Here is a 22,769-nt window from a genome sequence, read left to right as displayed (position 1 = left end):
CTTCCATCCTGCCACAGCTCCAACACATGACTGCAGTATGTACAGTGAATTTAATTGTCTAGTTGTTGTACTTAAGCCATTGAAACTCTGCAAGAAAAAAAAAAACAGACCATTGGCAGGCAAGACGTTTCACTGGCTGTCCCGGTATTCTCACTCGCCTGTTCCGTTTCAGGATCTGCTTGTGGTACTTGTTGATTTCCTGAAGCACTGTACAGGGGGGTAGAGGCATGTTTTCCATAGGACTATGAATGCTTGGTTTCAAAAGCATGTTGGCAAACCAAGGAGCTCATCGTGGACTTCAGGAAGACTAGAGCTGGTGTGCACACCCCCGTCCTTATCAATGGGATGGAGGTTGAGCGTGTATCCATCTTCAAATCCCTGGGAGTAGAAGTCTCTCTCTTGGACCCTCGAGACCTAGTCACTGGTCAAGAAGGCTCACCAGCGACTGAGGAAAGCCCACCTTTCTCCTCAGATTCTGGTGAACTTTTACCAGTGCGCCATAGAAAGCATCCTCACCAACTGCATCACAGTCTGGTACGGAAACTGCACTGCCTCAGACCAGAGAGCACTGCAGAGGGGGGTGAAAACCTGCTTTCTCAGACCAGAGAGCACTGCAGAGGGGGGTGAAAACCTGCTTTCTCAGACCAGAGAGCACTGCAGAGGGGGGTGAAAACCTGCTCTCTCAGACCAGAGAGCACTGCAGAGGGGGGTGAAAACCTGCTCTCTCAGACCAGAGAGCACTGCAGAGGTGGGTGAAAACCTGCTTTCTCAGACCAGAGAGCACTGCAGAGGGAGGTGAAAACCTGCTCTCTCAGACCAGAGAGCACTGCAGAGGGGGGTGAAAACCTGCTCTCGCAGACCAGAGCACCGCAGAGGGTGGTGAAAATCTGCTCTATCAGACCAGAGCACTGCAGAGGGGGGTGAAAACCTGCTTTCTCAGACCAGAGAGCACTGCAGAGGTGGGTGAAAACCTGCTTTCTCAGACCAGAGAGCACTGCAGAGGGAGGTGAAAACCTGCTCTCTCAGACCAGAGAGCACTGCAGAGGGGGGTGAAAATCTGCTCTATCAGACCAGAGCACCGCAGAGGGTGGTGAAAATCTGCTCTATCAGACCAGAGCACTGCAGAGGGGGGTGAAAACCTGCTTTCTCAGACCAGAGAGTACTGCAGAGGGGGGGGGGGGGGGGGGGGGGGGAGGGGGTGAAAACCTGCTTTCTCAGACCAGAGAGCACTGCAGAGGGTGGTGAAAACCTGCTCTCAGACCAGAGCACTGCAGAGGGAGGTGAAAAGCTGTACTGCCTCAGACCAGAGAGCACTGCAGAGGGAGGTGAAAACCTGCACTCAGACCAGAGAGCACTGCAGAGGGAGGTGAAAACCTGCACTCAGACCAGAGCACTGCAGAGGGAGGTGAAAACCTGCACTGCCTCAGACCAGAGCACTGCAGAGGGAGGTGAAAACCTGCACCCAGACCAGAGCACTGCAGAGGGAGGTGAAAACCTGCACTCAGACCAGAGCACTTCAGAGGGAGGTGAAAACCTGCACCCAGACCAGAGCACTGCAGAGGGAGGTGAAAACCTGCACCCAGACCAGAGCACTGCAGAGGGGGGTGAAAACCTGCACTCAGACCAGAGCACTGCAGAGGGGGGTGAAAACCTGCACTCAGACCAGAGCACTGCAGAGGGAGGTGAAAACCTGCACTCAGACCAGAGCACTGCAGAGGGGGGTGAAACCCACCTGATGCATCACTCCCTGCAATTGAGTCTATCCATCACAAACGATGAGGAAGGCATCGTCAGGGACACTTCTAATCCAAACCACGGACTGTTTGCCCTCCTTCCCTCTGGGAGGCGCTGTAGGGATCCAAGTCAAGCAGACTCTGGAGCATCTTCTTCCCCTCAGCGGTCATCTCTCTGAACTATGTTCCAGGATGAACCCCATACCGTACAAACTATGAAATCCATCGCCTATACCCTAGGCTCCGTTACCCATACTGTGCAAACTTTGAACTCTTGCCTATATTTTTATTATTGGCGACTTGAATTCATATTTCATCAATCGAGCCTCGGGTTAATGCTGCAGTCTCTCTGAGCTCAATTGGGAAGATACCGCCCCCTATCGTCTCTCCCTGTGTAACTGCACCCCATTACTTTAGATTGATGCAGGGGGAGTGGTCAGTTTCCTCATTTTACTTTTCCGTCGAGCCAACTGAAGAGACCAAGTGATCGCCGGCCATCAGAACAGCGACGATTATGTATTTACAGTACCAACACTGTAATCAATAAGCGTGATCGATATTTGGAATGGCGATCAGGAATTGGAATAATCTTTTTGGATAACATCTGATCTCAGGTAAGGAATTTATTTGACCAGTCTTAGGATAATCAGACCCGTTTTCACGGAGATATAAGCTTTTGCCCTATGCGTGTGTGTGCGCCGTGATTCCTGATGAGGAAATGAGAGAATCAATTTTTCAGCCCGCTTCTATAGCGTGCATAAGTACACATATACTATCGATAATCTAGCGTTTATTTGAAAACGATTCATAAATAGGCCAAAAATTACATTTTTGTGTATGCTAGAATATTCCAGTAAATGCAGTTTATCACGGAATCTATATATTTCCCTTGAAAACTAGGGCTTTTCAAAATGCTATAAAACGAAAATGAACAGATAAAAAAAACAATCAATTTCGACAATGTTGACTGCAAACAAGTCATTGATAAACGACAGGCAGATTAGACACATAGCCATAAATTAGGAGAGAGATTATGCGTTCACAACGCTATCATTGAAGTTGGTGCTGGCATTCAACAGGGTTTCCAATGTTAAATGGCACTCAAACTGTTAACTTTAGTAGCAGCATCCACACAGGTTGCGATATTTTCAAATCACACACACATACTGATATCACCACCCTCACTAATAATAATAAAACATTTTTATTTGTATAGCACTTTTCTAAATACTCAAAGACACTTTACAAGGAGAAAGAAAGCAACAACAAAAATGTTGTGAATAAAAATAGAAACAACTTTTAAAAAGAGAAAATACAATGTCAGTAGAGCAGTGGGTGTTTCAGGTAGAACAGCATGTCAGTCACCCGGTTAGCAACATAACTGACTCGGGATCAGTTTTCAAATCAGTGTATTTTTTTTTCTTTTTGGCCAAAATTATATGGAGACTATTTTGTGTCCTTGGTGGGGGTGGGTGGGGTTAAGTGGCTAACAGTGTACGGCTGCTTCCTGAAACGGCCCACAGGGGTTAACTATCGTTAACTAAAAGTATTGTGGGAGTAGTTAGACAAAGGCATGACATTTCTACAGGGAAAGAGTCTGAAGGGCTGGGGCCCAGAGCCACCGACAGTTTGGCCATTGCAGTTTTCAGTGGCAGCCACATTGGCTCCACAAACCTGTCCCATGAGCGTTTCTCGTCCTGCATCCATTTGCAGGTCAAGTAGGGTGGACTTTTCTACAACTTGGGATTCTTATTGATATCCGGCCTCCACAGGCACATGCTTTTTGGTCGGACGTAAAAACAAAACGTAGAGATCATGATGCTTTCTCATGAAATCAATATTAGCGTTTCACAGACGCACCGTCCGGGATCATATTGTGTTGAAATTATGATCTTGTTGCGCACCATTCTGTCAACTAAATGAAGGATAACAGCATACTAAAATAAAAATGAATACAATATTTTGAGGGGATATTATTTGAAAACCAGTTGGTTTAGAAACACTAATCCCAGGTGATTATCATGATGGGTCACAAATTCATTATTTTAATACGTTTCATACCGTCAACAGACAGTGTTGCCATTTTTGTTACTTAAACATGATTCACTGTATAACAATTGTTCGAGTTTTTTTAATCTTATTTAATTGGATTTTTATTTTAATAACGACATGACTCATCTCTCAAGACATGTTATAGCGATATGACAGTCAAGTTTCAATAAATTTGGACCTTGTCGATTTTCGGGTTTTGAGACATTTGGAAACGGGTCCACAGCCCCATCCGACCACGGGACTTCCCGTCAGGGCCCAAAGTGTTTCCCACCGGCCACCTTTCAATAGCACCTTCTCAGATTTCCAGTGTTCTATTGTGCATTTTGCATGTATAACCAGTTATTATCTAATTAATTAGAATGTTACAATTAATTTTAGAATGATGAAATCAGTGCGACTGTACTCCTGAAAAAGTATAGTATGGTTTATTTGTATTGGGAAAGATACAGACACATTAGCTGGTTGAACAACATCTATATGTGTGGTAATGCAGATATTTGAGTGTATTTCTGTGAAAATGCGCATGGCGCACGCCTCCGAATCCAACCACGCGCGCGGCTGGCGTGAACAGCGACGGCCGTTAACATGGGAGCGAAAGTGAAGCGCTGATCGCCCGCACGCCCGCCTCACGCATTCGGTGGGTTTGGGCTGTAATGCATAATATATCTGTAGCCAAACGTGTCCTAGATGCAGGGGGGGGCAGCTCTGTGACAATGGCTCTGGGTCCTTTTTCCAAATGGTTTTAGTCTCGTGGCTCGTTTTGACCGTCGTTTCTTCCCCTCTCTCTTTTTTTTTTTTTTATAAAACACATGTAAACCAAACTGTGCCAAACATGTATTTAGAATTGTTAAAATCATCAATGATAACAAAACCAAAAGAAAAACGGTCAACTCGACAACTCTGCTCCATGGTGGTCCTCCATTGTGTTACATAGGGTTGGGGGGAGAGGGAGGTGTGCTGCAAGTCGGAGAGAGAGGGAGCAGAAACACCAACCAGAAGTAATAACAATAAGATAAATATACAGTTCTGTTCATTCTGGACGGGCCCAACCAGAATACACAACGACGGTCCGACCTCCCCCCCCCCCCCCACTTCCTGTCGGACAAAGACGAACCACGGCTTCCTTTTTTTTTTAACGTTTGTCACCTTTTCCTTTTTCTTCCCCCCCAGGGAGGCGGGGCGGTCGAGAACCTCACGTCTTCTCGCTGGTCGGGAGCCGAGCGTCAAAATGCAGTAAAACACTCACATTGTTTTTCAAAAAATAGCCTTCCTTTCATTTCTCTCAACATGTATAAAAAGAAAGGGAGGGAGGGAGGGATGGGGGGGGGGGGGGGGGACTATTTATAAAGGAGAGATAGATGTTTTTGAACGAGAGAGAGAGAGAGAGAGGGGGGGGGGGGGGGGGGGAGGAAGGGAGGTTATGGGAGAGACAGACAGTTACTTTAACTTATATTCAGTACATGGCATAGATCATACAAGGGTCAAGGCAACACATTTTTAACCTAACTACTCAGTAATCGATCTCAACTATTCCTCAATGACTCCTCCCCCCCTCTACCCCCCCCCCCCCCTCCCCCCAAAAAAGGAGGGGGGGGGGGGGGGGGAAAGAGACTCCGGCGTCGTAAAATGTTGGATGTCTGTGGTGAAAAGATCTGGAGCCTTGATGTTTATTATGACAGGAGGGGATGAGGGCGTGTGCATGTGGGGGTTCATTGATTGTACAGGGAGCGCTGCTCCCATGGCATACCCTGGATGGGGCGTGGCAGGGGGGAGGGCTTGAGCGTGGGGGCCCCATTTGGGTGGAGGGAGTGGCTGAGGGGACTGATGGTGGACAGGGGCCTCTGGGAAACCATGGAGAAACTGTCCTGGTGTTTCGGCTGAGAGAGAGAGAGAGAGAGAGAGAGAGGGAGAGAGATCTCAGTTAAAATCACAATGGAGCTTGATTATCTGATGTATTAACAATGGTGAATGTGAGATAGATAGATTAGATATAGACAGGCAGAGTGTGAGAAAGAGAGAGACAGACAAGAGAGCATGTGTGAACATGACAGAGGAAAAAAGCCTGTGTCTGATGTATGAAGACCAGTGACCATGAATGATAAGACTAGAGAAAGTGATAGAGAGCAGTGATAGTATCTGTTGTATTGTACTCCTGTCCTGATGCCAATACTCTTAACGACATGCACTTCAGTGACGGGAAGGTTTATATAAATTTAAAATAGGGAGAGAAAGATAAAAAGAGAGGGTGCAAAGAGAGAGACACACACACACACAATGGCGTTGGTCAAAATTACATCTGTTGTGTGACAGGAGAACGACGTAAGAGGCTATGATGACTATGTGTTTCAGAGACATGAACACAAGAGATACTAGAGAGAGAAAGAGGGAAGGAAAGAGGAAGTGACCTCAGCTAAAAGATAAACGCCAATAGACTGGTGAAGGATTAGTGTGAAAGCCAGCCAGCACCAAGCTAGCAGCGCTAAGCACCACAAGCTAACAGCGCTAAGCACCCTAAGCTAACAGCGCTAAGCACCACAAGCTAACAGCGCTAAGCACCCTAAACTAGCAGCGCTAAGCACCACAAGCTAACAGCGCTAAGCACCCCAAGCTAACAGCGCTAAGCACCCCAAGCTAACAGCGCTAAGCACCCCAAGCTAACATCTAGAAGGTCCTACTGCCGTGACTATTTAAATATCCGATATTAAAAAGGGCCACTTTGCCCTTTTCTTATCGTTCTCTTGTGAGGAGGACATGTGACGAGTTCCGTGTCTCGAGAGCCCCGTTGCGTCGGCCCCCAGACCAGACTTCTACAGTGACGCTCGTTTCCTAACAGTTCCCAGCTGTAGCTTTGACCGACTGGAGGACAGTTAAGGAGACGGTGTCTGCCGTCCTCCGGGGGACGCCACCTTGGCAGCTGCTCTGTGATTTCTCCAGACGCATGGCGTGTTAGTATTCTGTCTACATGTTCTCTGTCCAACCATCACGTCCTCCTCGCAAACAAAACAATGAGATTCAGGTTAGGAATCGGCAAATGCCCCTTTAATTCTTAAAAAGGTTGATATTTAGAAATGTTACGTTTTATTTATCCTGGCTGGGTACTCGTCATATCATGGGCATCAGAATGACTACTTTCTAGCCGAGCGCTATTGACTGCTTTCTAACGTTCTATCATCATGTGACAAAGAGGAGCGATTTTTGAGGTTTCAACACATTACATTTAAGACTAAGATCTTTTTAAGACTTTGAATAGAATTTAATACCCATTTCACGGCCATACTGGCAATAACGAATTAAGGATAATTACTATGAAAGAAGTAATTCCATATGAATTGGTGGGGGGACTATTGAGCCATTACTATACTGCTACCATACTAAAAACGTTTTAAGGCCTAAAATTGTGATTATGAAATGTAAGACTTCTTAAGAGCCCATGGAAACCTAGTCAGGGTCCCTTGCAGGTTTCAACAAGTTACATTTCATTTTAATTTTTAATTTTTAATTTTTTTTTTTAAATATAAGTGAATGCCTATTTCAAGGCAAAAATGTATGAAGAGAAATTACTATGAAAGAAGAAATTCCATATGAATTATTGGGGGGGGGGGGGGCTGATATTACTATACTGCTTACTTTGCAGCCCGGATATTCCCCCCCCCCCCCCCCCCCCCAACACATTTAAACAAGATACAGACAGGGTATTGCAACATAGAAGTAACTTCCTAATCCAATATATATATCAAAATCACAGTTAAGATCTTTTCAAGAGATTTTAAGTCCTAAAATTGAGATTATAATATCTAAGACTTTTTCAAACCTAAAATTGAGATTATAAAATGTAATTTTTTAAGACTTAAACTTCAGATTATAAAATGTAAGACTTTTAAGACCTAAAATTCTGATTATGAAATGTGAGACCTTTTAAGACCCTGTGGAAACCCCGATATGGTCACAAGTACCCGACAAGGAAAGAGAACCAAATACAATTCTAAATGTCCTAAAAGTGTTAAAAGATTTGAAGGCACTAAGAATTAGTCCATATATTAGTATCCAGGTAGGAAAGGGTTAGGACAGCGGGCGGGCGGCAGGCGGGGGCTTTGTCCTACCATGGGGTTGCTTGGAGTCAGCCTAGTGTATGCTGATGGGTTCATCTCCTTTACCTCTGGTACCAGGGGCTGTAGCAGAGAGTAGGAGGAGGAGGAAGTGTGTTTGGAGGAGCTACTGGACCCTCTCATGCTCTGCTGGTTCTGGGAGGAGCTGGAGCGGGCCTGCTGGATGGCAAACGGGGAACAACATCAGACGAGCCCAACAGATGGCCCCTCCAAAAAGAAAATATTTTTGAAGACCAAGAAAATAAGAATTGGCTATTTGACCAGCACATAGGCTACCAGTAATACTAACACACTGAATAAAACAAGGTAGGTACTAGGGGTGGAACGGTACGCATTTTAACCATACACCGTTCGGTACGACCTCCACGGTTCGGGGCATGCGTGTATTGTTCGGTTATTGGGATGCACAAAAAAATACACACATACCCAGAGAGGCAGTAACTAAGTTAGCCGCGAGCTAAGCTACCTAACGTTAGCCACGAGCTAACCGTGGAAACACTCACAGCGAAGTGATTCCACGACACCAGTTCCATTAGTGGGGAAGGGGGGGTATATTGACGAGGCTTGACAACAGAGGTTCAAAGATAACTTCACATTTATTGGCTGTTCATTTATATTATATCATCAGGGCTTCTCCAGTTTCCAACGCCGTGTTACTGTAGTGTTGTTGACTATTTACTTCCTCGTGTGAGGTCACTTCAAATACGGCTAGCAAGACTCTCAAAAAGCTAAAGCAAGTCGAGTCGATTAGGTACCATGCAGTGAAAAGCGGCATAAGAGAATACTTCATAATGTTTCATGCAATTAACACTTTGGCTGCCATGGGTTAAATTAATGATATACCATAGATTGCCAGCGCTATTTGTCTATGGAGAACGTCCCCTTCTTTGCAGGGCTATAACTTTTTAAATTCTATTGCTACATTGCCATTATTAGGGCCCATTCAAAGTCCTATATGTATTGTTCATTGTGTAGCAACGTTAAACTTTTTCATTCACATATTCATAGTAAAGTATGGTCTAATGTATAAGTATGTTTTCATCTCTTTCTGCAACTTTCTCCAGAACGTGATATATAGCCCCAAATGCATTATATTGATGATGAAATACAGTTTGATGGCAATCAGCGCGATATAAAAAATTCCAACTAGACGTACTTCTAGAAGTTACTACACGTCATCTGATGTTGACCGGATGGGCGAGGGGGCGTTTATAATTCCGTGGGCAGCGTTATACCAATCATCTAATGTGGGTCAAATGTTGATAAAAGCAGTTAGTATCGAAGATGGTAACGTTACACGCTGAAACTCACCCCAGTCTCCGCGCGCCGTTGGGCGATCATCGTCGAGTAGAAATTTTATCATTATGGGATATATTATTACCCGGTCCATCTCCAGCTTGTATAATGGTATATACGTCCAAATCATGTTGTTTATCGAGTTATTGGCAATCGATCGCTATGTAGAGTGACGAGCTAGAGTGCCGGAACCTATCCCGAGTGGCCGGAAGCAATAGGGCCGACCAGCAAAACCTCTACTGCGCTTCCTGTTAAGCAGTTGCGCCGATCGGCCACCAGATGGCGCTCCTGAACCGCCAGAGAGCTCAGTGGGTCCTGCTGGTGAATCTCAGGCCAGCGGAGGGGGAATATGAATCCGATTCCAGATTTTTGAAATATTGATATAAGGACGCTGTACAGCGTCCCCCGGCAACTTTAGCATCGCCAGCAAAGACGTTGTAAATCGTTTTTAGGCAGTCAAAGTGTTAAAAAGTACATATATATTTACTACACATGATTTATTTATTTTAAATAACAGTGACTTTTCCTTTTTGATAATACAGTCTAGTGCTGGTTGAGCATATGCATACTTTATGTTGATGGCCTTTGTCTATAATGTGGCCACAAAAATAGAAAGGTTTCATTATTTTGTTTGTTTTTCACTAAGTTAATACTTTGACAAATGTTGCCTATATTTCGGTTCGGTCTTTGTGTGCCAAACATTATTAACACTTTGGGTGCCATGGGTTAAATTCATTATATACCATAGGTTGCCGGCTCTATTTGTCTATGGAGAAGTACCCCTTCTTTGCATGGCTATAACTTTTTAAATTCTATTGCTACATTGCCATTATTAGGGCCCATTCAAAGTCCTATATGTATTGTTCATTGTGTAGCAACGTTAAACTTTTTCATTCACATATTCATAGTAAAGTATGGTCTAATGTATAAGTATGTTTTCATCTCTTTCTGCAGCTTTCTCCAGAACGTGATCTATAGCCACAAATGCATTATATTGATGATGAAATACAGTTTGATGGCAATCGGGGCGATATAAAAAATGTCAATTGGACGTACTTCTAGAATGATCTACGTATGATCTGATGATGACCGGATGGGCGGGGGATCGTTTATAATTCCGTGGGCAGCGTTATATCATTCATCTAGTGTGGGTCATATGTTCATCATAACAGTTTATATGGAACACGTTCAACAATAACGCTGAATCTTACCGGATATTCCTCGCGCCGTTGGACGATCAGCGTGGTGTAGACCGTTTTCGATTATGGGATGTTTATCCTGATGAACCATTTCCAGCTTGTATAATACTATATACGTCCAAATCATGTTGTTTATCGAGTTATTGGCAATGGATCGCTATATATTGTGCCGAGCCAGAGTGCCGGCAGCCAAACCGAGTGCCCGGAAGTAATATGGCCGACCAGCACAACCTCCACAGCACTTCCTGTTTGGCGATTGCGCCGATCGGCCACCAGATGGCGCTCCTGAACCGCCAGAGAGCTCAGTGGGTCCTCCTGGTGGATCTCAGGCCAGCGGAGGGGAAATATGAATCCGATCACAGATTTTTGAAATATTGATATTAAAGACGCTGTAAAGCGTCCTTCGGCAACTTGAGCATGGCCGGGAATGACGCTGTAAAGTTTAAAGTGTTAAAAGGTCAACTTTTTTTACCAAATAAATGAGAAGCATGTTTAAATCAGCAATGCCTCCCCTCTTGCTGTACCAAAATCTCTCCTAGCTCTAACCGTCACTGTCAAAATAATGTGCCTGATGTCAAACTGCCTCATTCTTTCAGTTTTTGCATGACTACGTCCTTGAGAATAACTGAAAAGTTGGATTATTTTTAGGATATATATCTTATGCTGATTTTTGGAGTGTTACAAAAAAAAGAAAAAGAAAAAAGTATAGGAATTGAACCGTGGATTTTGTGAACCGTTCCACCCCTAGTAGGTACTGTATATGCATGTTTACATATATTTACATAAAGATAGAATTGCAATTTGTTTAGTTAATTAAATAAAATAATTTAATAAAAAATAACCATAGGTTATATTTCAATTAGACTGCATTATTGATCATTATGATCTTAAAATTGAAATCATAACCCCTGCACCTCATTAACACATTGCCCGCCCAAGGTCATTGTCGCAAAATAATTGACCGACAGAGTTTAAAATACTGAGGCGCAGCGCCGAGGTGTTTTAAACGTCAGTGAAGGTCAATTATTTTGCGACAATGATCGAGTATAGCTATACATTATCCCGCTTATTACATGGCTAACTTACGAACAATATACCTAATTCATTTTACATCGACAAGACGAGATCAAATGCAGTCGCAGTTCTGTTCTGGCTCCGCTGTCATCGTCACACACACTCCGCTGTCAGTGCAGCCAGCAGGTGTGTCTGATTGGCTGCACTGATGCAGTTCAGATTCAGACAACTTTATTGATCCCGTGTGGGGCAATTCAATATTTGCAGCTTCACCAACAAGCAACAAAGACAAACAAACAACAAAACATCTCAACGACAGCACGGCAAATAAAAAGATAAACACTCCATGTGATACACAATCCAGCAGTAAAAGTAAAAGTAAAAACAGACAACCAAGTGCAAAAGGCTACTTAAAATGACTACCGTCTGTGTTTAAAAGTCTGATAGCCGAGGGGACAAAAGATTTGGCGTAGCGGTTGGTCCTACTTGGTGGGACGTCATAACGGCGGCCAGAAGGCAACAGTGAAAACCGCTGAGACAGAGCATGGAGGGGTTGATTAATGATGCTCGTCCCCTTCTTGACCACCTGGTCCGTCCAGAGAGAACATAGGTCTCTCTGTTTTACTCCAATTATTTTGGAGCACACTTTCACTATGTACTGTAGGCTGTTCCTATCATTAATGGACAGGCCACTGAACCAGCAGATAAAAGAAAAAGTTAGGAGGCTTTCAATAAAAAACTATAAAAAGTGCTCAGGATCTTCGCACCAACATTAAAAGAGTTCAGCTTTCTCAGCAGGTAGATCCTCTGCTGACCTTTTTTAACAATAGACTCTGTATTTAACTAACTTACTAACAATATACCTAATTCATTTTACATCGACAAGACGAGATCAAATGCAGACGCAGTTCTGTTCTGGCTCCGCTGTCATAGTCACACACACTCCGCTGTCAGTGCAGCCAGCAGGTGTGTCTGATTGGCTGCACTGATGCAGTGTGTCAGTGGCCTTGATTGTGAACAGCTGCGCACAGCGGTCATTATTGTTCCACAGAGGTCCGTTATCGAGTAATATCGGACCTCTGACGAGCGCTATTGACCAATCACAAGCAAGCATTTCGGCTAATGTGAAAACGCCATGTAATAAGTAAGGAATAATGTATAGCTACGAGGTCATTGTCGCAAAATAATTTACCGACACAGAGTTTAGAACACAGAGGCACCGCGCTGAGGTGTTCTAAACGCAGTGAAGGTCAATTATTTTGCGACAATGACCGAGTATAGCTATACATTATCCCGCTTATTACAGGGCTAACTTACTAACAATATACCTAATTCATTTTACACCATCGACAAGACGAGATCAAATGCAGAGGCAGTTGTTCTGTGGCTCCTCTGTCATCGCTGGCAGGTCTGTGGTCTGATTACCTGATGAGTGCAGCCGTGCATATGCTGAGCTTAGCTTTCGTGACTGTCTGCGACCAAAATGCTTGATTGTGATTGGTCAATAGCGCTGCGTTACCCGTATCAGCGGCCATTATTGCGAGTTGCCCATAGCAGCGGCCCGTTATCGAGAAATAACTGACCGCTGTCAGGGGCAACCGAGCGCTATTGACCAATCACAATCAAGCATTTTGGCGAATGTTAAAACGTCATGTAATAAGCCCATCTAATGCACCTCTCTGCCAGCACTGTAAGCCTATGGAGATGTTTACCTTCTTTGCAGGGCTATAACTTTTTAAATGTTATTGCTATATTGACATTACTATGGCCCATTCAACATCGATTATCTATCGTTTCAGGATGTGGGAACGTTATACTTTTTCATTCATACATTGTTGTGTTAATACCTTCTAGAATATAAGTATGTTTTTAATCTTTTCTGCTGTAATTCCAAAAACGCTAGTTATAGGCCCAAACGCATTATATAGATTATCGATTGCCGTTTCCCCCCCATACACGCTACACCAAAAAACTCAAATGTATATGATCGGTATACATTATGCCTCATCATGCGCGGAGGAAAGGGGGGGGGGGGGTTATAATTCCCCGATCATCAGTAACTGCTTTATGTAGGTTGGGTGGATATATTGATCAGATGGTTTGCACACAAGGAAATGCACAATCAGGTTGAAAATAACGTTATATTCCTCTTACCGTGGGCCAATGAGACTGGCGGTGAAAGATCCCAATTATACGACGCCGATCGCCTAGGTCCATTTCCGGTTTGTATGGCGCAATAAATGCCGAAATCATATAGATTATTAAGTTTAGAAAGCGATCCATTATGTACATAGTGTCTGTCGGGAGTCCCGTAACGAGATGTGACTGCCGGATGATTTTCATCGATGCACTGATGGCACATCCTGTTTGCGAGTGTAACTCGACCGACCATCCACCAGGCGGCGGTATTGCAGACAACGCATGGCGGCCAATAACGCTGGACAGCGTTTTTGGCGCTGGATGTGTTAACCTCTTAACTGGCATACCCAAAAGTGGCAATTCTTTTTTACTTGAGGACTGCATACTTTTTTTGCAAACCAAAATACTATACTTTATACTTATAGCACATGCATGAGCCTGGTCTCTTTTGAAAGATGACATTTCTGATACAATAAAGAAAATTCACTTTTAGTGCTAATGAAATAGAGTAACATAAGTCTGAACTTAGTTGTAGAAAAACTTGTTACTCATGTTTTTCTGTAGTAGTTAGTAGTCAATAAGTAGTATTTCCAAAAAAATTGGTATGGCTGAAAAAACCATAGCCTGAAGTCTTGTGTAGTACATGTCCAAATTTCATAAAAATCCACTCAGAAATTAGTGATTAGAAGCGGTAAAAAAAATTAAAATAAAGAGAAAAATATGTTCTCATTGACTCCAATGGATTCGATGGAGAATTCTCTTCCTGTATTCGCTCATGACTTTTCACCTAGATCCCTGATTCGCTCATTCCCACCTGGGGTACCATTGGAAAGCCACACTCATTCGTTATATTTAAAAATACAGTATATAGATCAAATTAAAGCCCTATTTGTTGCCTGTCAATAGTCGACAAAATACGCTCAGCGGTTCTCGAGTTACATGCCGATATGTGAGGCGTGCGCTGAAGTAGACGGCAGACTTTACATTTTTTCAAATACCACTCCTGACTCTCGAGCCTCTACCTCAGTCAATCATTTGGCGATCTCGAAAATGTTTATCAAATCTCGGCCCCGAAGCTTCGAATTCCAAAAAACAAAAAACAAAGGTCAGCCCTACCCACCACCATCACCACAGATAACCTAAGAACCTGCAGGAAACACTGAACTCACCACCATCACCACAGATAACCTAAGACTATGCATGAAATACTAAACTCACCACAATCACCACAGATAACCTAAGAACCTGCAGGAAACACTGAACTCACCAGTGTCACCACCATCACCACAGATAACCTAAGACTATGCATGAAATACTAAACTCACCACCATAACCACAGATAACCTAAGAACCTGCAGGAAACACTGAACCCACCACCATCACCACAGATAACCTAAGACTATGCATGAAATACTAAACTCACCACCATTACCACAGATAACCTAAGTGAATGCACACTAGTTCACTGTAGGCAGGGAACAAACTTAATTTTTTGACTTACCAGCCATTTGGCTGGTAGATTTTAAAAACTACCAGCCGGGCAGATTTTTTACCAGCCAAAAATCCAATTAGTATTTATATTGTAACGTTTGGCCACTTTAAATCATTGAACAGAGAGAGAGAGAGAGAGGTAGATAGATAGATAGATAGAGAGAGAAGACAGGCCTGAAAACCTACCTGTTCAAGCTTTTTATTTTAATTTTATTGCGCTTTTGTTTTTAAATTGTCTGTTTATACTATGTTTTTAATTAACTATGTTCTATTTTTATCTTATTTTTATTCTGTATTTTATTTTATTTGTTTTACTAATAACTATTTTATTTCTATTTTTTTAACTGTTTTAACCATGTAGTGTAGCACTTTGGGATCCCAGTGAACAAAAAGTGCATTACAAATCCAATCTATTATTATTATTATTATTATGTGTGGCTGCCGCCCTGGCGGACATCTGTGCTCTACTGAGTGCACCTTTCTAGTCTAGAGAGAGAGCGCTGATTCTCCGTAGCTGAGCAGGGTTGCATTTTGTCAACACAAGTTGGAACCCTGGAGGAAGCGATATAAGGAAACAAATTGCCAATAAATGTGAAGTTATCTTTGAACCTGTTGCAGGGAATATGCCTCCACATATTTGGTCAAATCAAATGCGAAATAGTAAAATATCAGAGCACAATCAAAAACGCGATTGCAGGGTTTTCTTGTAGGCCAGGGTTTCCGTTAGAATTTTTTTTTGCAGGTCTGAGTGTCCGGTAGATTTCAATCTACCGGACAAATGGGATAAATTCCGGTCAGAGTTTATTGAGCTTAAAAACAATTGATAGACCTATATAAAGAATGACATCATCAAGGCATTTATAATATTTTAACTTAAAACTAGGCTACTTTTGCGTATCAGTCATTAATATATTCCAAATAAAATAAGTCCCTCGAGACTTCGTGCTGCTGCTGCCGACTTGAGGTGTCGGTGGGCAGTCTGCCCGACCTTAATAAACAGCAGTCTGTTATAATCACATTTTTATGAGCTAACTAATTCCGTTATATTGGACATTTGTATTAATTATATCAAGCGAAGAACTGAGAAATTTGGCACCGCTGTGTCAGCGCGAGCTGGCTGCTGATATATTTACGTGAAGCATGGAGCACTTGGAGCAGGCAGAGCAGAGCAGTGGTGTCAGCAGCGCCCCCACCCAACAGCTGAATTGCCAATGGCTGAATTGGAGTACTGCACCCTGCCAAGCCATGCTTCACGTAAATATATCAGCAGCCAGCTCGCGCTGACAGCAGGATGTCATTATTAGACCGGCTGCTTGGTGAGATTGTTTCGTTCATCGCATAGGCTATATAATTTTAGCCTATTTTAATACAATTCAAATAATCTAATTGTGTTTAGAGGGAATTATTTTCACCGGACATTATGACCGGAGAGATTAAATATGTCGGACTTCAACAGATTTTGCCAGTCAAATACCGGTAATTACCGGCTAACGGAAACGCTGTTGTAGGCTAAATAACGGGGGAAGTAAGAAGACCTCATGTGCGTCTCATGTTACAAACTTGACCTCGTGAGCAGAGCGCATCTCATTTACATTTAAAGGTTCATTGTTTGTAAACATTAGAACGGACACGTGACACACACACACACAGGGGAGGAAACTAACTTTTTGGCTTACCAGCCAACTGGCGGGTATCTGATTTTTTTTACCAGCCAAATAGATTTTTTACCAGACAAAAAAAATCGCTAATTGTGATAATTACTTCTTTGTACGTCTTCGTCTAAATTGATTTTCAATCATAGTAAATTAATCACACTGTCTCTACTCTTCAAAATATTACATCATTAAATCACATATTAACATGAAAGAGGGAACTATTCTGGACTGGGTTGGGCTGAACTGGGCAGTGAAAGATGCTGGGTTGGGCTGGTCTAGGTTATACTGAATGATGAATTGAAAATGGGGGACCCTGATGTAAACAAGACGAAAGTCTTTCTCTGGTCTGCATCCCCTTAACAATTGCATGTATTGAGCCGTACTGTACCCATTCTGCAATCTGTTAAATAAAGTTTTCATTCATCACAGCTCAACTACTAGGAATGTGTGTCTGACTCTTAAGTGCAGGAAATATTCATCAGAAAGGGGGGACATGATGGAGGGAATGGAAAGAGCAGGTTTGACAGGAGCAGGGTTGAAGGGATTGATTGATTGAAAAGTGTATTAACAGATTGCAGAATGGGTACAGTACAGTTCAATACATACAATTGTTAAGGGGATGCAGACCAGAGAAAGACTTTCGTCTTGTTTACATCAGGGTCCCCCATTTTCAATTCATCATAACATATTGGAGTGTGGAGGAAGTGGACAAGGCATTAAGCAAACAGGACTGAAATGGGGGACCCTGATGTAAACAAGACTAAAGTCCTTCTCTGGTCTGCATCCCCTTAACAATTGTGTGTATTGAGCTGTACTGTATTGTACCCATTCTGCAATCTGTTAATAAAGTTTTCAATCAATACTGGGTTGGGCAGTGAAAGAACCAAGCATTTCACTGTAATGTAATAGCTAAATAAAACAACTTGAACTTGACTGTTACATTTGCACTCTGGTTGTATGCCAAATGTATTCTGGTTGTACTGTACTTGTGCTGTAAGATGACAATACATTGGAACCGAATCGACAACGCTAGGGGTTCAGCGGGTGTATTCTGAATGCCAAATATGACAACATCACCGTTGTGAAGGGCATATGGGCGAGTGGTGATATGCTGGGAAACCCGGTAATAATAAAATGTCACTCGGCTGCATTTAAGCAAAGCCGCTCAGTATAGTCCACTATGTTGAATGCGCGTTATGGTAGCTTGTTACATGCTAGGTAGCTAGCCGGCTAATGTTGTTGACTTGTCATTCTCATCCGACTCGAAGGAGACGCGTCGCGTGCTGTTGTTCGCCCCCATGTCAGACCGCACCGATATCCGAAAGCGACGACTCTACATGCAATTATTTTCATCCACTCATGTGTTTTTGTAAGTTTGTCTACGTTGTCAAGCCGGCTGCCGGTGGCAGGAGTTTGTAGGTCTGCGCGCAGTCAGTGGTCTGTCCACTTCCCCTAGATGGGCGGCATCTTCTAGAAAACGAGTGTTCATTGGAGGAGCTTAGAGCGCATCTGTACAACGATGATGTTCATTGGTTATGGTCTGATTATTATGTGGCGCAAATGGGAGGAATCAAGGGGGGAGTCAGAGTTCGGTTTGTGTCAGTGAGCGAATCAGCAGATTGCAGAATGATTTTTTTGTTTTGTTTTGTAATTACTAGTACTCGCCAGACTGGCGAGTGCTCTTCATGAATTACTCGCCAAACGTAAAAAATACTCGCAATTGGCGAGTAAAGTGGCCTAATTTCCTCCCCTGCACACACAGTTTCAACTCACCACCGCCGCATCATATTGACGCCGAGCACAGCCGACCCATTACCTGCCGGCCGAGGTAGATGCAGTGTATTTTGTTAGCCGCCAGGTGGCGGGCAGACCTTAAATTCTAGTCGCCAAACAATAAATCTACAAGCCAATGGCGCTGGGCGTGTAGCCATTTTGTACCCCGACTGTAGGGCTGTCCCCGACTAAGGATTTGGATAGTCGACTATGATTGGCCAAAATTAGCTGTTAGTCGACAATTTTTTTTTTTTTTATCATTCCATTTGGGCTGTGGGGGGTGCTTAATGTCTGAAGGAGTCGACTGAAGGCTTCTTGTCCTCTGCAAAAGCATGCAATTGGTCCACTGATGGATACATCTTGATATTTGTCTAGTCTAGTGTGTGTTCATTAGATGGGTGAAATCCTCTTTCAGTGCCTCTGTGCCTGTTTTCGTAGGCAGTTAGCCTCTGGTATGCGTGCCATTAGCGTTAGCCACGCTTCTAGGCCTCTTTTCTTTTGGAAAGAATGATAAAAAATAATTAAAATTAAAAAAAATTATACGTTTTTATTTTGGCAGTAGGTTGGCAGTAGACTACGGCTCCTTTCGACCGATTAGTCGACTAATCGACTAATAGGGGTCAGCCCTAGTTCACTGTGTACATACTAAACTCAGCTCATATCTTTAGATGTCTCCTGACTCCTGCAGATATGTACAGTAAACAGGGATCCTGTTGCCTAAACATTTCTTTTTTCCATTTCATATTAGGACTGGGACGATATGCTTATTTCCCGTTTTGGTACCATCATGTAGGGCTGCTCGATGACAAATCATAAATCACGATTATTTTGATTGATATTGAAATCACGATTATAAGACACGATTTCTCATTGATTTGAGAACATGACAGGGCGTGCCGCTTACTTTCCTCCCAAGGAGCACATGGCCACTTGAGAAAACGTAGGAGCACACAGACATTTAGGAGCACAATGAAAAATGTTCATACCATCACTTTTTTCAGGAGTTGGGTATTGCTTGGATTTTAGTTCTGGTTATCGTATCCGGTTCTTATAAAATGTCCGTTTTGAGTTGAATATTTTTGGTGGGGGAGAAAATTAAACATCAAGAACAATTCTACCTTTCATTCTTGGCAGATTTAGGCTCTAGTCGGTACATAATGAACCACGACATGAAGGCATCTTTTCTCTTAAGTTGCTGCAACTTTAGTTTTCGCCATCCGGTTCTGATGCATTATGACTGGATTTTTGAAAAAAAAAGCCTTTATTTATCATGCAGTGACACACGCATGCGATGGGCGGCACATACAGGAACACACACTGCCGTCGCCGATGAAATTGAGTATCTGCGCCAGTATTTGCCATGTCTCGCCCCTTCATCAACAGAGGCCACACAGTATTCCAATACACATCTCACTACATCCTGCACAGGTATAATCGCGGAGCGCAAAGTGCCGCGTTTAGGATACACATCTCACTACATCCTGTACAGGTATATAGTCGCGGATCCTCGATACATTGAATCTGGGACTACAAGGTCGGGACACGGACCTGTTTGGACTTACAGCTAAAATGCAGCTGGATTAAAAAAAACTCAGTTTGTGGCACTCCGGGATCATCAACAGAGATTTTGGAGTGTTTACTCTGCTTGATGGCTTTTTGGAGGAACAGAATGTAGCCCAAACGAAGCCCATCATCTGTAGCCACATAGAAAAATTTCTGAACTATTTTCCTGAAAGAAAGGGCACGGACAATGGATCCAAGATCCGTTCATTACGCAGGACGCAACAGGCTGCCAGACAGACACTGTCTGAGCAGAAGGCGCGCATTGATCTTTCTTGTGACGAGCTACTGAAAGTCAAGTTCACTGGACAGTAGGGCTGTCTTAAATACTTCGAAGCTTCGTTCGATGGGCACAGGATTCTAATATATATTTTTTTATATATATATATATACTTTTTTTTTAACCTGCAAAATCTTGTGCCTCCAATGCAACGGACGTCATACGCCTCATTAACTCTGCCTCTCTTTGTTAACTACAACAAGCACATGGAGATTCCTCATTAACTCCTCCGTGTTGAATACAACTTGCTGCTTTTATAAAGCCTCAAATGACGGCTTACAATATTTCATAAAAGCAAAGTGTTTCGTTTGTCTAAGATTTAAAAAGGTTTAAACTTTACAGCACTGACAATTCTCTATAGTATTTTTTAGGGCTGACCCCTATTAGTCGAATAGGCGGCCCACGAAGCTTCGAAGGCCAAAAAAAGCTTAGAAGGTCAGCCCTACTGGACAGGCCCTCACAAAGTTCTGGATACGAGTCCGGAACGAGTACCCAGTGCTGTGTAATGCTGCGCTGAGAAAGCTTGTCCCCTTTGCACAACGCAGCCACGTATCATATTCAACATATTATTGAAAAGCGTATGAACGTTTTTTTTTTTTTTTTTTTAATGTTCTGGCAACCAACATATTTTGGCAAAATACGCCTAGTTTTACAAATATATATACAGAAACAATTCCGTTGCTTTTGTTGATAATATTTATTAATTTCATTGATAACATTGTGCTGTAATTTAATTTTCTAATAAATATGCATGATCAAGTTCAACAACGTGTGCTGCTGTTGTTGTTACGCAATACATTAACTCATTGAGGGCCACTAGCTTTCGCCATCTGCACTGTTTGGTGCCAGCGTTAATGACCATTTTAGCGATGTTTGCAGACCCATCGTGTGTTCTGTATTATAGCTATGGAGACAATAGTATCATCATTTTACAGTCATTGTTCATAGTCCATTACTGACTAATCAGTTCATTTCTACACACTGTAGTTTGTTACACGCTAATAAACATTGCCCCATTTCCGAAATAATCCAGTCTTTTTCCATAGATCGCAAGATTATATGCAATAAGCCCAAATCGTTCTGGTTGATCCCCTGAAGCCCCAAATAAAAAGGTACCATGTACATATGTGTCTTCACAAAATCATCATGGGGGGGGGGGGGGGGGGTCGTTTTAACTCAAAACTGTGATTGTTACCTAAAGCAAGTTTTACTTCCGGTAAGCTACAACACTGTTTTACCAGCAGGTTACCTAAGATGGACCTTACCTCAGTCAGAAAGTACTCAAATGAATAAATCCCAGTCGATCCCATGGCGATCGCAATTACTCGTGTATATTGGGCATGGCTACCATACGGGAAATAATAGCTCTGAGTAGGGGTGGACGGTATAAACGGTATTAATTTGCTCTACGGTATGGATTTTGACTATACCGTGTACCGGTAGAGTAGCTCTAAAATAGCAATGACGTCATGTAACCACAGCGCGACTATTTCAATCGCATTTTGCCCCTAAAAATAGATAGAATTAGTCATAGATAATAGATATGTACAAACTGGAAAAAGTTATTTAGGAGGCTTCGCGCAGTGGGCGTGTCAACACGCAATTGTCATTTCATAATAAACGCATATCACCGCGGCGCACAGCAAGTTTCAATTTCAGTTCCTGGCATTTTTAACCAGTGGAGAAAGGTAAGAGATGTCCTATCGTTTTTCTTATATGAATTATTCTACGTTATCTACGTTAATAAAACATACCTGGTGATCAACTACAGTTTGCTGTAAACATTATGATATGCGTGTAGTGTTATGATAACGACGGCTGCAGCGGGAGCCGGGGGGACGGCGGCAGCAGTGGATTTGCGAATAGCATGCAGCTGCAGAGCCGCAGAGCCAGCGGCGCTTTCAGTCAGGTCCGCTCAACAGCGCCCCCCCCACCCCCCCCCCCCCCCCCCCACCCAACGGCTGAAAGCTGTGACCAGACCTGAAAGCGCCGCTGGCTCTGCAGCTACATATGCTTCTAGCAAAATCCAGCATCCAGCCCGGCTGTTTGCAATGGGAGCAGCACGGACTCGGGACTTATTTAATTGGAATATAATGACTTTATACGCAAAAGTAGCCTAGTTTTAAGTTAAAATATTATAAATCTACATGCCTTGAGGATGTCATTCTTTATATAGCCTGCCTATCAGGCAAAAAAAAATTTCTAACGGAAACACTGATACATACCGTTACCGTCTATGCTTCAAATTATACCGTGATATACATTTTAGACCATACCGTCCACCCCTAGCTCTGAGGCACCAAATCTTCCACCGATTGCTATGTTGTGATCCACTCCTAGGTGGAAACAGCCGGAGTGGATCACAAGACAAGTGATATCCTCAGTTCCCAGTTCAAAAGGTAGGCGATACTGCCACCCGGTGAGATTCGATCGTCATTGCAATTCCAACGTAGGTAGATGAATCACAGACA

General features: G+C 43.0%; 1 protein-coding gene across 4 annotated transcripts in view; it reads right to left on the bottom strand.

Moving 5' to 3' along the window:
• Positions 1-5,375: 5,375 nt before the first annotated feature.
• Positions 5,376-22,769, bottom strand: part of LOC311241257 (uncharacterized protein) — a 37,338-nt gene continuing 19,944 nt past the window's right edge. For 2 of the 4 annotated variants that reach the window (XM_084330020.1, XM_084330023.1), the window contains 2 exons: positions 7,886-8,050; positions 5,376-5,662 (listed from right to left, as the gene is read on the bottom strand). In XM_084330020.1, coding sequence (XP_084186146.1) covers positions 5,495-5,662; positions 7,886-8,050 — 333 coding nt within the window. In that variant the 3' untranslated portion in view covers positions 5,376-5,494. The remainder of the gene's footprint in view (positions 5,663-7,885; positions 8,051-22,769) is intronic. The other 2 variants (XM_084330022.1, XM_084330021.1) reach the window with 2 other exon arrangements.

The sequence above is a fragment of the Notolepis coatsorum genome, assembly GCF_963971535.1.
Source record: "Notolepis coatsorum genome assembly, chromosome: 14".
Classification (NCBI taxonomy): domain Eukaryota; kingdom Metazoa; phylum Chordata; class Actinopteri; order Aulopiformes; family Paralepididae; genus Notolepis; species Notolepis coatsorum.
The sequence above is the reverse complement of the archived record's forward strand: the minus strand, read 5'-3'. Positions and strand labels throughout refer to the sequence as shown.